At 40.2% G+C, this 15956-nt stretch overlaps 1 protein-coding gene across 1 annotated transcript in view; it reads right to left on the bottom strand.

Moving 5' to 3' along the window:
- PAWR (pro-apoptotic WT1 regulator) overlaps positions 1-15956 on the bottom strand; it is an 81607-nt gene that overhangs the window by 9302 nt on the left and 56349 nt on the right. Inside the window, exons 4-5 of the mRNA XM_040554014.1 lie at positions 10093-10127; positions 1053-1200 (exon numbers count right to left, since the gene is read on the bottom strand). Of these exons, the coding sequence (XP_040409948.1) occupies positions 1053-1200; positions 10093-10127 (183 nt within the window). The remainder of the gene's footprint in view (positions 1-1052; positions 1201-10092; positions 10128-15956) is intronic.

Raw genomic sequence — 15956 nt, forward strand, 5'->3', positions numbered from 1 at the left:
GTAAAGTTTCTGATTCCAAATTTTTATAGTTTTTTTTTCCTTTTCTTTTTGTTTCATACTACAGTTAACAAAGGAAATGAAGACTCATAATACCTGTGGGCTCAAATGCAAGAGAAAATTAAAACGTCCATTAGGAATTCAGTAAGTTAGTGTTCAGTATAGCAAAAAGAAGTCCTTAGATCTTCTCCTATTTTCTGTGTTATTGGTAGTTCAGTTATTTGTTATTATTTATTTCAGAAGAAAGTTGATTTGGAGGATTATAGCACATTTCATTCAAATCTGGCTTCCTTAAGTCTTAAAAAAAAAAAAAAAAAAACTAATTTCTACAGAACACGCCTTATTTTCACCCTTTAAAAAAAATCTATTCAAATTGCATTTACTTAGTAACTTTCGTCCATATGAATTCAAGAAAATTTGGCAAGTTACCCACAAAAATACACTTCAGAGGAAGAAACAGAAGCCCATAATAGATTACACATGACGTATTTAGCCAAAAGAATGTTTTATGTGAAAAACACAGCTTTAACATTATTACACTTTCCAAATATGTTTGTATGAAAAATGTCTGAAATAATGAAAACTTTGTTTTAAATATATTTGAGATGCTTAAAACTTCAGTGAACAACTAGATAACAATTAAATTTTATAACACTTCAATACATTAAAAAAATCTCAAACTAGAAGTAGATCAGAAACAGACTTGCTTATTTTCTGAACAGCCAGCGAGCCCCTCCTCCCCACAAGTTATCTGCCCTACGTTGGTGCGTCACAAGGTACATATGACAAATACACAGAGAACAGCTGGCTCTCTAAGTGTATTATATTTACCTTATTATTTTGCACTTCTACACCAAATGAAAACTAAACATTTATAACGATTAGAAAGTTCACATTCTTTCAGTCTGCTTGTTTCATCGTACATGTTTATAGACATAAGTATCTGCACTTCAAGCACTGAGCATCATTTCTATGTATTTTTACTTGTAATTTCCCCATGGAGTTTCAAAGGTACTTATTCCAGATTTATACCATGCACGTTAGTTGGTACTCACCCTTTCAAGCTCCTCAATCCTCTTTTCCAAAGCAGTACTTGGTACAGAGCTCCCAGAAGAGTTTGTATCCCTGCTGTATCTGCTATAAGTTGTCCTCTCTGTTCGGGAATATCTATTGAGAGCATCGTCTTCTGGAGCATTAGCTGTGCTACAAAGGCATAGAACAAAGCAGACACCTATTTAGAGATTTAACAAAATGGAAAAGGAAGAAGTAACAATAGAGTCCTTTCCAAAGCACTCAGGAGGTCAGTCTAATAAACTGCAGAGCAGCTATTTCACAGCTTTGTGTTTCTGAGAACTCACTGAATTCACTGCCTCAAGGAATCATGCACAATACTGCCTCAAAACACAACCTGTACCAAGAATCTAGAGTGTATCTCCTTATGATAAAATGTTGTAATTCACAACCTCCCTAGATTAGTATTTTATAGTAGCCTGCCTGTTTTGATCTCTATGGAATCTCTTCTTTTCTGGCCAGGGTAATTTAAGCAGCAGATATGAATTCACTGTAGAGAAGTTTTTGATCTTCTCTACTGCTGTATCCCTATGAAACGTATCCCATTTTGTTTGCCTGAAAGTTATCTAAATTCAGTAAAAAATTCAGGAGACATATAGTCTGTCTGATATCACAAAGCAAAATGTTTGGAAATTTCTAATCAGTACAGCAAATAGTTGATTTTTGTGTGCTTTTTTGTTTTCAAGTCTTCAGAAAAAGGTACTAACCTGCTTTTTTTGAAAGGTGATTATGAAATTTTCATTAAGTCTTTGAAAAAAGAAAACCTTGATCCCTGCTTTCTCAGAGAATTTTAGAGAGGCTACCTGAAGGTCACCTTGAAACAGCCGTATCTCTGTATTGCAAGGAATTGACCAAGAATACGAAACTGGCCAACAGAACTTGAGCAAAGCTGGGTGTGGTGGGCTGAGCCCGAGCCGCAGCCAAGCAAGCACTCACACAGTTGCTTGCTCGCTCCCTCCTCTCTTCCCCACAGCAGGACTGGGGAGAGAATGGAAAGAGCGAAATAGAGGAAATTCATGGGGAGAGATGAAGACAGTTTATTTATCTTTTAGACTGGTCTCTGAGCAACAGCTACTCTGGAAGCTAGTCTACAACCCCCCCACACACTTCTTTTTCTGCTACCCTGGTTTTACTGCTGAGCAGGACATTATATGGTATGTGACATCCCTTCGGTCAGCCCAGGGAAACTGTCCCAGCTGTGTCCACTCCCAGTATCTTGCTCACTGCAGGGGAGGTGAAGGTGGAGGAGAAAAGGCTTTGACATTGTGCAATTACTGTTCAGCAACAGCCAAACCACTAGTGAGTTATCAACACTGGAACAGGTTGCCCAAAGCCCCATCTAACCCGACTTTTAACACTTCCAGGGACAGGCCATCCCCAGCTTCTCCGGGTGACTTGTTCCAGTGCCTCACCACCCTCATAGTGAAGAATTTCTTCCTAATATCCAATCTAAATCTCTTTCAGTTTAATATGATGTTTTCAGATTTAATTTTTTTTTTCATTTTAATATGATAATAGTTTTATAAGCTCTTCCACTTTAATATGATTGTCTCTTACCCTGTCAATACAGGCCCTGGCAAAAAGTCTTCTTCTGTCTGTCTTATAAGCTCCTTTTATATATTGAAAGGCTGCAATAAGGTCTCCCTGGAGCCTTCTTTCCTGAACAACCCCAACCTCTCCCAACCTTGCTTCAAAGAAGAAGCACAACACCACGTTGGCCGCTATGAAGAAAGTCAGCTCCATCCCAGCCAGACAAAACACAACAGGTTACAAGCACCATGGGAAAAAATCAGCACAAAATATTTGGAGTGATACTCCTCTGATTAAATATGTATTATATATATATATAAATAAAAGTTACCTATTTATCACATCAGGCTGGTGATAAGTTTTTTTGCATTAGATCATGTAACCTTAAAAAGCACTGCAATGGAATCTTAACAGATAATCATTGCGAATGCGCATGAACTAGTTTATAAAAAGCTTATGGTCTCGGCATTGTGATTATGTACAAAACCAGTACTGATTTAGAAATACAAATATTAGAAGTCAAGCATTTTCAAAGTCACAGATTTAATGGTGTTCTTCCCACAGTTGTAACAGGCATAATTAAGAGCAGCAGAACAGAAGACCCTAGGACCAGGCAGAGGGAGAAAGATTTTGCACTCTCTGATCCACCAAAACTTTGAAAATATACATCTATATGGCCAAAAAAAATAATAATAATAATTGTTCACCATTAACCAGAACTTGGATAGAGATATTTGAAAGCCATCCAGACATGGTCCTAGGCTAGTGGCTCTGGGTGGCCCTGAGTGAGCAGGGGTTGGACCAGATGGGCTCCAGGGCCCTGCCAGCCTCATCCCTTCTGGGATTTTGTGAAACCACACCACTGCAACATGCATATAAAGGCTTTTGAGAGCACTCAGGGAAAGAATAAAAAGCATCATGAGTATCCCTACAACAATTCCTTTAAAACACAGGAGAGTATATGATTAACATTTTCATTTAACAGTTTTGCATTTCATAACTCTAGAAAACCCCTGCTGACAACATGCAAATCTAGATGGATTCGGTGCAAATCAAAAGCAGGCATATCTGGCAAAAGAATGTCTTTTCATGGATATAAATGTTGCTTTGCTCCAGTATGTGTGAAGTTTCCAAGGCACACTGACACAATTGTAAGGAATTTTGTAGCTTAATGTTATTACCATATTTAGCACTGTTTATTCTCCATCTAGAAGATTTTTTTAAAAACATTTCTAGGGACCGGATACGCATGTTGCAACATAACATAAGAGAAATATTTTAGCTTAACTCTATAAATTCTAGATTATTTAGCTTTTTGAAAGATGTGTTGTTTCATGCTGCTAATGTCACAAGGAGAGACCACACCAAAAAAAGACTGAATTTTTCATCACTCAGAAACGATCCCTTTTGCCAGTAGTGGAATATCTCAACTCCAGTGAGTGACCTTGGCAGATGTTCCTAAAGGAAAGTTAAAAGAAAGAATAACTAGATAGGAAGAGTTTCATTAATACTGAAAATTAAGACATTTTCTGTATTTTCCCTGAAACTCACGCTTAAAAATGTCCTCGCGTATTTTTATGGGGAGAAGACCCTACTGAACACATTCCCTTTCAGTATCATAAGTATAAAGGACATATCATGAAGACTTCTAGGGATTAAAAACATAATAAAATTAAGTCATTAGTCCATAATACAAGGAAAGCGACATAAACAAAGTTCATTATTTTGCCTGTTGTAACAAACTAGCAAAGAAATGAACCCACATTGCAGTTTCTGACTATTCTTACACAAAAAGTTTTGGTTTAGAATGACATTCTAGTCACTTCCTTTAAAATAAAATAAAACCTGTTATTTGCAAAGGGTCAGCTTTAATAGCAGCATTAGAGGAGGGTGGAAAAAATCTTGCTCCTTTCAATGTCTCTTTCAATGTTTTCATGAAGCACTGCCCAAATGACAATTTCATCCAATTAAAGTCACCTATCGTCGAAAGCAAATGTCAATGATTTCAATTATAACGCATTTATGTTCATTTCCAGAATCATGTAATCATACTTGATTTGGAAACTCGTAATTAATTGTGTCACCTTGAAATCCAGCCAGTAGCTAGCAGCTTCTTTGGAAGAACGAGCAGAAGGCAGCGTTTCTAAACAGCCTACCTCAGACTTCTGTTGGCTTCGGACTGGTTAAGCCATGCCAGAGGCTGTCGGTGCCGAGCTAAGAAAGGCAGCCGTGTCGTCCCTGCAGCTCACATCCCCTTGTCCTGTCTCTGGCCGTAAGGTGACTGAGTAGGACACCTCCAACTGCCAGCCACAGCAGCTCCCTCGGGCACCACCAGGCCCAGCTGCTCTGGCACATCCAACAGTGAGGAACTGCAGCGGGCCCAACTTAGGCCATAATAAGCTTCTGTAGGAATACCCAAAGCTTTTCCACTACTTTGTAACATCGACAATTAGTGGAAAAGGGGATATGACAGTCAAGAAAAGCCCTTTGGGTGATCCCTGCCTATTTAAGTGCTCATTTTGGCACAGCTGAGGTCCTGCCGTGGCAGGCGTGACGAGACAGTGCTCTGCACGCAACCTGAGCCGTCGGGGCCTCGCTGCACAGCTCCCAGACCAGGGCGAGTAGGCAAGTCCAGGCACAGTGTTACGAAATGGTATTTTGCAGCTGCATCCTTTCTGAAGCAGTGAGACCAAGGTTAGTAGGTGGCATGTAAATTGGTAGACTTTAAGCTTTTTCCTTATGCTTTAAGATTTTCAGTAATCAAAAAAAAAAAAAGAAAAAAAAAAAAAAAACACCGAGCAAGAGAATTTTAGCTGGGCTTTAACATCTCCTTCGCAGCACTTCCTGCTAGGAGCTGGTGATCTGTTATACCTCATTTATTTTTCTACTCTTGCATGAATGTTAAACCAGAGTCCAACGCGGTCTTTCAGAATTAGTGGGCAGGGTCCCTACCTGCTGGGTTCCGTGTGAGCCTGCACTGCTATCCTGAAAGAGGGAAAAAGCCCTCTGCCGTTTGCCTGGAAGCCATAAAGCCACACCATATTGCATTCATTTCCACTAATAAACAAACTTATAAGGGGAACACACCCTTGAACCATTAAGAGGTTTTAATCTGACTCTTTCTGTAAACTGATCCAGCCTGATCTGTCTGATCCATGAACCATGCAAAATCTTCTGAATTATTTTAAACCCCAATTTGCAAGGTTTTAGTTTTAATTTAAGGCATTTCTAAAAAAGAAGCTAAATGGCTTTTTAAAATAAGCCAAAATATTCCTATGCCCACATGCATATCCCGCTTTGCTGTTACTTGCAAACTTCTAGTTCACAGAATGCAAGAGAAACATAATTCATGTTTACATGTAGATTGCACTCAAGTATTTCCAGAAACAATACACTTTGTCACTGACTTGTTTGAGAAATCAGTGATGACACCAACTCTGGTGACAGCATCAGAACTGACTCAGAAAACCACCCTTACCAATGGCAGCGTGCCTCTTGATTTAAAAGAACTACACATAAAGCAGTGCAGAAAATGGTAGACCCAGCTATAGCTGTTGGAACGGCCAAGATGCAGCACGTCGTATTTAGAAAAGCTTAGGGAAAAACTAAAGATGAGAAAATAGATATGGGCTATTGCCCCAGAAGGATACCCGCTCGTTTTAATCCCATGAGTTAGATGGGATAGTTAGATCCCCTAGTGTTAGATGGGATAGTTAGATCCCCTAGTCCCAGGAGTTGTATGATTAAGGTCCCGTCCAACCCGAGCCATTCTATGTAGCTCACAGTCAGCACAGATGACTGGTCACAACTCCCAGATAAGCTCATGAGCATGTCCCGCAGCCTTCATGTAAGCATGACCCTGAAGATACTGGTCACGGTTTTAAAGCATCCTACCGTGCCACTCCAGATCACAACAAAACCATCACTTTCTTTTGAAAATGTTTTATGTGGTTAACTCACACAACTACAAATGAACCCCAATACAAAATTCTAGGATATAAACGTGGAATTAAAAAAAAAAATCAGAAGACAGAGTACAATTGTAAGAGCCTCATCCCAAACTTTTATTTACTTTATTGTATAAGGAGACAGGCTCAGTCTGTCCAAGTCAGCCGAACAACATAGCAGCCAGCAGATTTCATTTGTAAACACATCTTCCCGTCAAAGGGCACTCAGTGAAACGGGTTTCTCAGCAATGTCATATAAATGTTTAACCATGGATTCCTGCATCCATACAAGGCAAAGTAGTCAGTATGTCTGATTAAATAGGTAGTAAAATCTGCAATTCCTGGAGCCCTGGAATATATTGCGAGAGTAGGAATTCCATCACAACACACAGCACAGACCCTTCTTCTCTGCTGTTGATAAATCTCCTGTCTTCTTGGGTCCGGGAGGATGGGTATCTCAGTGTAGACATGAAAACAGCTACATGGGAAGGGAGAGGAAGGGTACTGGAAGCCTGGAATGGTATCTGTGACTGAGGGCTGAAAGTCAGAAGATGGAGACAGAACAGAATAAAGTAAGAGATCAGAAAAATGCCAAAGACTAGCAACTCAGTAGTTAAATATGAGGATGTATGAGAAAGGGGGAGAGAGAGGAAAGGGTGTCTGACTGGGCCAGGAAATGGAAACCAGGGAAGCGAAGAAAAATGCTGAGATGTCACTTCTGGTGAGGAACAACTAGGAAAGGGGGAGAAAGCAAATGAGTAAGTTAGAAGCAGTAAAGACGCGGGAAAATGACTGGAAATTTTCTGACAAATAATATATTCTTCCCACGGGGGTCTACAACAGAGCCAAAGATTTTAGGAAAAAACTCTTTCCACTTTTGCTGTCATTTGCTGTGAAGTCTACTAACAGTCTCTCTCTTCCCCACCCCAGAAGTACTGACCGCCTGTCATTAGAGCAGTGCAAATAACTGCTTCAAATGGGATCTCAAAGTGGTTGGCCCTAGGTTTGAATTTGCTTCTCTTCTCCTGAAAACCTAAGGAAGTACGTACAAAGTTGTTAGAAGCCCATTATGTTGAACACATTTGGGCCTTAATAATAATGCTTACTGTAGAACAGGATGTTTTCTCTAGGACCTTCCTGCATTGCAGATGAGGGAAGAGGAGAACAAGCCCAATGTTGTCAGAAGAAAAGAGGAGCCTGGTCCTGATTCCTTTAGGATTTACACCAGAAAGTGCAGCCACTCTTGTTCAAGTGCTCTTAACTGAAAAATTACTTTGGGGGAGGGTAGAAATTTTTTAATATAGAGAAAAATCAGTAGATACTTCTATCTCTAGTCACAGTAGGCATTAAGTCTCTATCTGTGAAGTACTGGCTCTTGTACACCTACCGAGGTTTTGTTAGAATAAAATCCACTTAATACTTGGGTACTGCGATGACCTCACAGATAAATAATCTTTTGTTCTCAAAATGAGGTTTGAGGACTATGCAATGAGTAAGATATATGGCAACATACATAAAATATTGAACTGCAGCTCACAGCAAGTCAGATTCCTCCTGAAAGTGATGCAAGTCCTGAGGGGGAAAGTTCATAAACAAAGAATGTACATCCTTCACATAACTAAAACTGACTGAATGAAGACTGCACAAACAAGTCTTATTTTAGTATTTCCTAACTTAGGAGTTTCCTATTTTTTGCAATGCTATCAGAAGAATTAGTTTATTTTCAACTAAGTTACAGATGTGTGTGATTACTCAAACTTCTATTTATTACCACCCCAGACACAACCAAGTTTTTGCAAGTGAGTACAGGGTAAATATAAAGTTTCAGGAAAACCCACCAGGTACTTATGACGCACACAACTAAGTATTTGGCAAACTCTAACAGCAACAAAATTCCGCACAGGTACCCAAGAGGAAGTGGAGACTCAACTAAATTGTGCTTGATTAATAAGAAAAGAAATCATGGAATTACACAGGTATTAAGGCTGTGAAAATAAGTCCACCCATTCTGCTTTAACAAAGTGATTCAAAAAACCCCACAGCAATAAAAAGTATCACTTGGCCATGTTTATGGGAACCCAGTAACCTAAATACAAAAGAAAGCATCACACTAAGAAATGTAAAGCCTAAAAGAATATGTGTATAAGTTTGAGGTGTAGAAAATACACCAGTGAATACTAGGTAACTGAAGGTGCTCTTTGCAGTTACTGCTGCAGCCATGATATATAAATACAGGTGAATAAAACATCTATATATTTTACCTGACAAAAGGAAATATTTAAAAGAGAATAAATTCATGTGTGAAATAAGTATGTATTTCCAAAAATGCCTTGCTTCAGTTGACATATTTTAAACCTCATGCTAACATTACATTTTCCTAATAATTGCAATAGCTGAGTCAGTATGTTCCACACGGACAAAAATTTCACGTACTTGTCAGGTGCATCAGCAGCGTCTGAGATATGTTTCTGACTGATGAACTTGAAAAATGACAAGAGTAATACTTGTCTCAAAGACAGGCAAATAACAAACAAAACAGGACATGTTAAGTGAGCAGCATCTCTTAAAACTGAGACATTAATATGATAAACCCATAGAAATTCCTTTCAATACTACTATGGAGAGCAACAAAATTATCTACCTCTGTCAAACTTAAGAAGTTGGTGCTTCACAACTAGTAAGACCCAGCAAAATACTAGCTAAGATTATTTTAAAATAGTAATATAACAGCGGTGTTTGGGTAAGTTTGGTGCATCACTTTGGTCCTTATCCCCAAATCAGGCTATATATTTGTAGCAGTAGTATAATGACCTACACATCAAACACTCAGCCTATTTAAATTGGCTTTTACAGAAGGGCTGAGGCTGGCAGGACCTTCTGGAGCCCACCAGGCCCAAACCCTGCCCAAGCAGGGCCACCCAGAGCAGGCTGCCCAGGGCCACGTTCAGGCAGCTTTTGAAGGTCTCCAAGGAGGAGACCCCACAGCCTCTCGGGGCAGCACTGCTCCGTCACCCACACAGAAAAGACGTGCTGCCTGGTGTTTAGGAAGAGGGAACCTCCTGTGTTCCAGTTTGTGCCCATTGCCTCTTGGCCTGGCACTAGGCACCACTGAGAAGAGCCTGGCTGTGCCCCCTCTGCACCCTGCCTTCAGGGTACATACAGACATTGATGAGACATCTCCAGGCCTTTTCTTTTCCATGCTGAAGAGTCCCAGCTCTCTCAGCCTTTCCTCATAAGCGAGCTGCTCTAGTCCCTTCATCATCATGGTGGCCCTGCGTAGGATTCTCTCCATTGCGTCCAAGTCTCTCTTGTACTGGGGAGCCCAGAACTGGGCACAGCACTCCAGGTGTGGCCTCACCAGTGCCAAACAGACAAGAAGGATCAGCTCCCTCGACCTGCTGGCAACACTTTGCCTAATGCAGCCCAGGCCACCATGAGCCTCCTTTGCGACAAGGGCACATTGCTGGCTCATGTTCAACTTGGTGTCCAAAGTATATCTGGCAGAACTATGTATATGAATAATGTTTTAAGTACAAAGATTTCATACCTTTTATATCTGCTTGAAACCACCCTGGAGGAGTCCTGAAAGAAACAGAAAGCAAAACATCATTATTAATATTTTTATTTTATTTGTATTTCCATAATATTTTACCACGTCATAAAAAAATGAATCCTGCAGTTAAGAGCAGGAGGTCCATGCCTCAAACAGCTACTGAATAACTCAGTTTTGCACCTTTTGGCTGTCAGGAATAGACAGGATACCAGGATTATTGCCATCAAGCTACTGCTTCTGAACACAAGCTCAGAACCCTTAATGACAATTTCTCATTAATCCTTAAAATGTGATGCACTTGCATGTTCAGAACATGCAGTTTACTAAAACAGTATGCACCCTGTCACAAATACACCTGCACTATGACTACTAATACCTGTGCATTTTGATAGCTGTTTATCAGCTATTTATTTTTTGGGGGGAGCAGAAGAGCAAAAATGTTCCCAATCTCCTGACAGCACTGCTGTCTGTCCTTCCAGAGTGCACAAAAATGGAAGCTGGCAAGCAGTACAGGGTTGAGACCCAAATCAAGTTACTGCATACCAGCTAGGCCATGGTACCTGTCCCATGGGTATGCCCTTCACGCTAACCCAGGTATTGCGACCTGGCCCACCAGTCAGGCCAACTCAAGTGGTGGTCTCCTGGCATTTGCTCGTAAGCAAGCAGGCTGGAAGTCTGTATGTGGCTGTTTTGTGCACTCAAATGTCAGGCAGTAACTTGTCAAGCTATGAGAAGTTAATTTTTAGATCATTGCTTTCTAAGTACCTGCAGAGGCTTAAGGCATTCTGACTACAAACTCGAATACTCTGCCTCTTCTTTGAATGCTATTTGGAAAAGATCTTAACTGAAATAGAAACAGAACACATTTTAACCAAGAGTTCAACAGTGCAAGAACTCTGCATCTGGCTCTTCAAAGATATATACATGGATTACTTGCAAATTTTAAGTATTTTCATTATTTTTCTAGTGTGAAGACTTCCATTACTTTTCAGATTCCCACAAGTGCAGTAAGAATAATAACATAACCCATTACGCTTTTATTCTTGCTCTGTAAAGACAGAAATGGAAATAAAAATGCAGTGGGAAAAAGTGCTCATTTATTCTTTTACACAATGCCTAAAAAAAACCCACTGATGCGTTATGACAACTAAGAAAAAAAACCTGAAACAATACATTTGCATTGATAACGCTATGCTCATAGCTTCAATAACTGCCTGATCACACAGGAAAGTTAAGACATGTTTCACTTGGATAAAAGATGGCTCAGATCAGACAGTAAATCCACATTTTTTAGGATGTTGTAAGAACATGAACCAATTATTTTATTAGTCATAGACAAAATTCCCCCCCACACACCCCGAGCATCAGCAAGTACTAGGTAAAAAGTCAGAAAAGAATATTTAAGGAGTTAATGAACTGAATAATTGCCTTACGGGTAAAAAAAATATATAACGGCAAAGCATCAAATTCTGTCTGTTTATGATACTGATTACACAGAAAGGAAGAAATGAGTTTTTAAAACAAGATGCAAGAAATGTTTCCATCCACTGAAAATCCTATGAAACATCACACTGCCTTCAATGATCAGTTTATTGATGTCTCTGTAAGTAACAATAAACTAGCTAAAAATGAGGATAACAAGACTTTATGATAGAAAATAAAGCTGGTAAATAATTTGTACTCCAGAAAAAAAAAAAATTTGATTTTAAAGAGTTAAAGTAATTTATGAAACATTTTCAATTTCTGCAATATACGCCACACTTTTCCTACTGTAAGCAGAAAAACAATATTGAACAAAGTTGTTTAAATAGTGAGAATTATTTATTTAAAGAAACCCACAGAGTAGTGCAAAATTGCTGTTTTAACACGGATAATTTATCTATAACAGCATCTGAAAAGTAGCAATTTACAGCTGTGAAACAGCAACCTCATTCCACCTCTAAAATGGCAAGGAAATAATTTTAAACGATACCCATGTTATTTTTAAAGTTTAGGAAAGGTACATTATCTTTAAAGGACATGGCAGTAGGGTGAGGTTTGTGAAGACTGGAAGAAAGCAAATGGTATTTCTATCTTCAAGAAGGGCAGATCCAGGGAACTACAGGCCAGGCTGCCTCTCCTCTGTCCCTAGGAAGGCGATGGAACAAACCCATCTATTACGGAAAGAAGGTGATTTGAAGTACTCAGCATGGATATATGAAGGGGGAATAAGCCAGGCTGACCTGACAGCCTTCTACGATGAGATGACAAGGGAAAAGCTCTGGAGACAAGGGGAAAGCAGATGTTTTATATCCTGATTTTTAGCAAGGCTTTCAACACCTTCCCCCATAACATACATACAGGCAAACTGATGGAATACGGTGAGTGGACAGTGAGGTGCACTGAAAAGTGACTGAACTGGGCTCAAGGGGTTGTGAAGAGCAGCAGCGTGACATCCAGCTGGACACCAGCCACGGGCAGCGTGCCCCAGGCTTGATGCAGGGGCCAGGGCCATTCAACACCTTCGGTAATGGCCTGGGTGATGGGACGAAGTGCCCCCTCAGCACATTCACAGACTGCGCTAAGCTGGAGGGAGTGGTTAATACATCAGATAGCTGTGGTGCCATGCAGAGGGACACTAGCAGGGCGGGGAAATGGACATACAAAGACCTCATGAAGTTCAAAAAAGAGAAATGCAAAGTCCTGCACCTTGGAGAGGAACAATCCCAAGCATCAGTATGTGCTGTGGGACTGGTAGGCTTTGCAGAAAAGGATCTAGGTGTCCTGGTGCACACCAGGTACCACACAAGCCAGCAGTCTGCCCAAAGAAGTCCAACAGGATCTGGGCTGTACCAGGACGAGTGTTGGCAGCAGTTCAAGGAAGGTGATCCTTCCCCCGTGCTCAGCCCTGGAGAGACCTCAGCGGGAATGCTGGGTCTGGTTCTGGGCTCCCCAGTACAACAAAGACGTACCGGAGTGAGTCCAGCTCCATGAAGATTAGGGTTTGGAGCATCCAACATATGAGGAGAGGCTGAAAGTGCTGGGAGCGTCTAGCTTGGAGAAGAGGCCCAGGAGGAATCTTGTCCAGGTGTATAAATAGCTGATGGGGTAAAGAGAAGATGGAGGCAGACTCAGTTGTGCCCAGCAAAATGGCACAGTGAACACAAACTGAAAAACAGGAAACTCAGACATAAAAATCTCTTTCTACTGTCAGGTCAAGCACTGGAGCAGGATGCCTAGACAGGCTACGCCGTTTCTACCCATGCAGATAATTCAAAACCCAACTGGACACTGCCCCGAGCAATTCTCTCTAGCTGACCCTGCTTTGTGCACAGGGGCTGGACTACAGACCTCCTGACATCCCTTCCAGCCTTAGTGATTCTGTGCTCCTATAGCCCGTGCTACATCTCTATTGGTCTTTTAGCACAGATCGCAAGTGTTCTCTCAAAACCAGCCTCCCAACTGCCTCCTATTCCTGTGCTCCAGATCTTATCCTGAAGCTTTCTCAGAATGTGCAAACCGGATTCCCTTTGGATGAAAGTAAAGCACGAGATGTGTTGTAAAAGTCTTCCAAATGCTCACAGGTGTTCAGGCCACAAGGTCAGAAACACTGTCAGAGGGAAAAAAAATAAAAATCAAGCAGACTAAACACCTCAGCACTGGAAGTTTCACTGCAGATTTTCTTCTACAGGACTGCACTAACTTCCTACTGCAGATGAAGTCTATGATTATCTTTTTACCCCTGTACTCAGTGAACCTTCTCACTCAACTGACTGGTCAAAAGATAACAAACATATTCATAAAATTACCTTTTTTGCTGCTATGTTGTGGAAAAGTTCTTGTTAATCATTTAAAACATGCTGCACTGCTCATTCGAGACGCTTAAAGCAGTCCTCTAATACTGCTGGAAAAAATCTTCACCCCGGATTATGCTATACTTCCTCAAAGCAGTGACTCAGCCTTTTGGACCAAATGGGAACTTCAGGCTCTAAGCTTCCTCAACTTTCATTTTTTAAACAGCTTCTTTTTAAGGAAAATGCTGAAGCCTCAACAGTATGGCTGTGCTCTCCGGTGAACATGCCAGGAAAAGCAAAAATGGAAAAAAGGGGAGAATTTGCACGTGACATTGCAGTCCAGTGAAGCACACGTTTCCTTGTACAAAGAAATCCCTCGGCCTTGGTGCCTGTTCCCTACTCTAGACACCAAAAGGATGCAATGTATACATCTTATAACCACAAATTTATGAGACTTTTTCATCCAGTAAGTGCAAATACAGGCTGGTAAGCAATTTAAACACACAGACTTGTGCATGCACCTCAACAGAGGGCTTCTAGAAGTTTGCCGGTACTCTTCAGACATGCCAGTTATTCAGAAAAAGAAAGCTGGGAAAGCAAACAAATGCTCAAGAACAAAGTTCACAGCAAATACTCTCATTTGCTACAAATGACAGCTGTTAAAACTTAAAAAAAAAAAAAAAAAAACACAGCAGAATACTAACTAGTCCTTTGTAGCAGATGTTTCTATGGTAGTTTTTTTTTTTTGGTTTTGTTTTTAGAAATGAACAAAAAGTTAAAAATATACAGCAAATGATGCATAAAAACAATTTCCTATCATCAATACTTTGATAACCAAACTAACATTGCAGACTTTGTGAATTGTGACTTGTTATTTTGCATTCTCCCGTGTAAATACAAACTACTCATTCTTTAAGGCAGTGATGCCTTACCAGGGAAATACATTTTTTGGTCTCTGTTCTCACATTATGAAATTTATTTTTGTGTCTTATTTGTCCAAAGGTTGCTACAAAAACAAGTATATACGTAGCTACACTAAAATCAACATTATGTGTCTGTTAAACAAAAATTAGTTTAAGCTTTCAAACTATTTAAAAACTCTTAAAATGATGCAAATATCTGTTACAGCTTGTGATCTTCTCCAAAAATGGTGCAAGGAACCAGAAGAGGCTGGCAGGAAATAGAGATGGGAAAGGAAGAATATTTCTGTTCTACAAAAAAATAACATAAAAGCAGACCATTAGGCATGCATAAATATAGTAATTTGCAAATCTTGTTATTTTGTTTTAAATTGCGTTTTCACCAATATTTAAAACCTACAATAATTACTACAGAAATGAATGATTTGTCAAAATGATTCTTTATGAGCAATAAACAGATCAGTTTATTTGGAAGTCTCTTTTAAAAAAATAATTACTTTTCTTGCACATGATATCTGGCATCTTGTATTATCTTTTAACATCACACTACCACTAATAATTTCTATAATCAAGTGGCCTTGCTCTCACTCCATCTCAAGTGGGAGTGCAAGGTCACTGCAGACAGACAGAAGTCAGCACTGCTCCAGAAACTGGCCACGCTCCCTTTTCCCCATGCCTACAAATCCCCCGATCCTGCTCCTCGTGCCTACAGTCATGTCTGCACAGCCACAAGTTAATGCACCAGGGGTGTGAAATCACCAGGGAAAAAACACAGATTTGTCTCACTGCAGACGAGCTCCATCTGGTTCACCACGCAGCCTAACACACACCTACACAAGAGCACGAGGGCACAAATGGCAGCTGAGACCACTCCTTTAACGAAACCACTTACTGCCAATTTAACTTCTGTCGAACTAGGAGGTAAGCAACTTTGCTAATTCCCTTCTCTCCTCCTGGCTCATCTTGGTATTTCATCCAGACGATGCACAGATTAGATGAACAGGCTGGTCATCAGGCTTTAAATAAATAGAGTTGTCCGTGTTTACAAGTGTCTGACAAAGATTTCCAGATGTTAAGCCAACGCTACCATTACAAATCCGTTAGTTAAAATGTATTAACAAACATTGTTTTAAAACATGTACAAACCCTAGAAGTCAGCCAAACT

The sequence above is a fragment of the Cygnus olor genome, chromosome 1 (assembly GCF_009769625.2).
Source record: "Cygnus olor isolate bCygOlo1 chromosome 1, bCygOlo1.pri.v2, whole genome shotgun sequence".
Lineage (NCBI taxonomy): Eukaryota > Metazoa > Chordata > Aves > Anseriformes > Anatidae > Cygnus > Cygnus olor.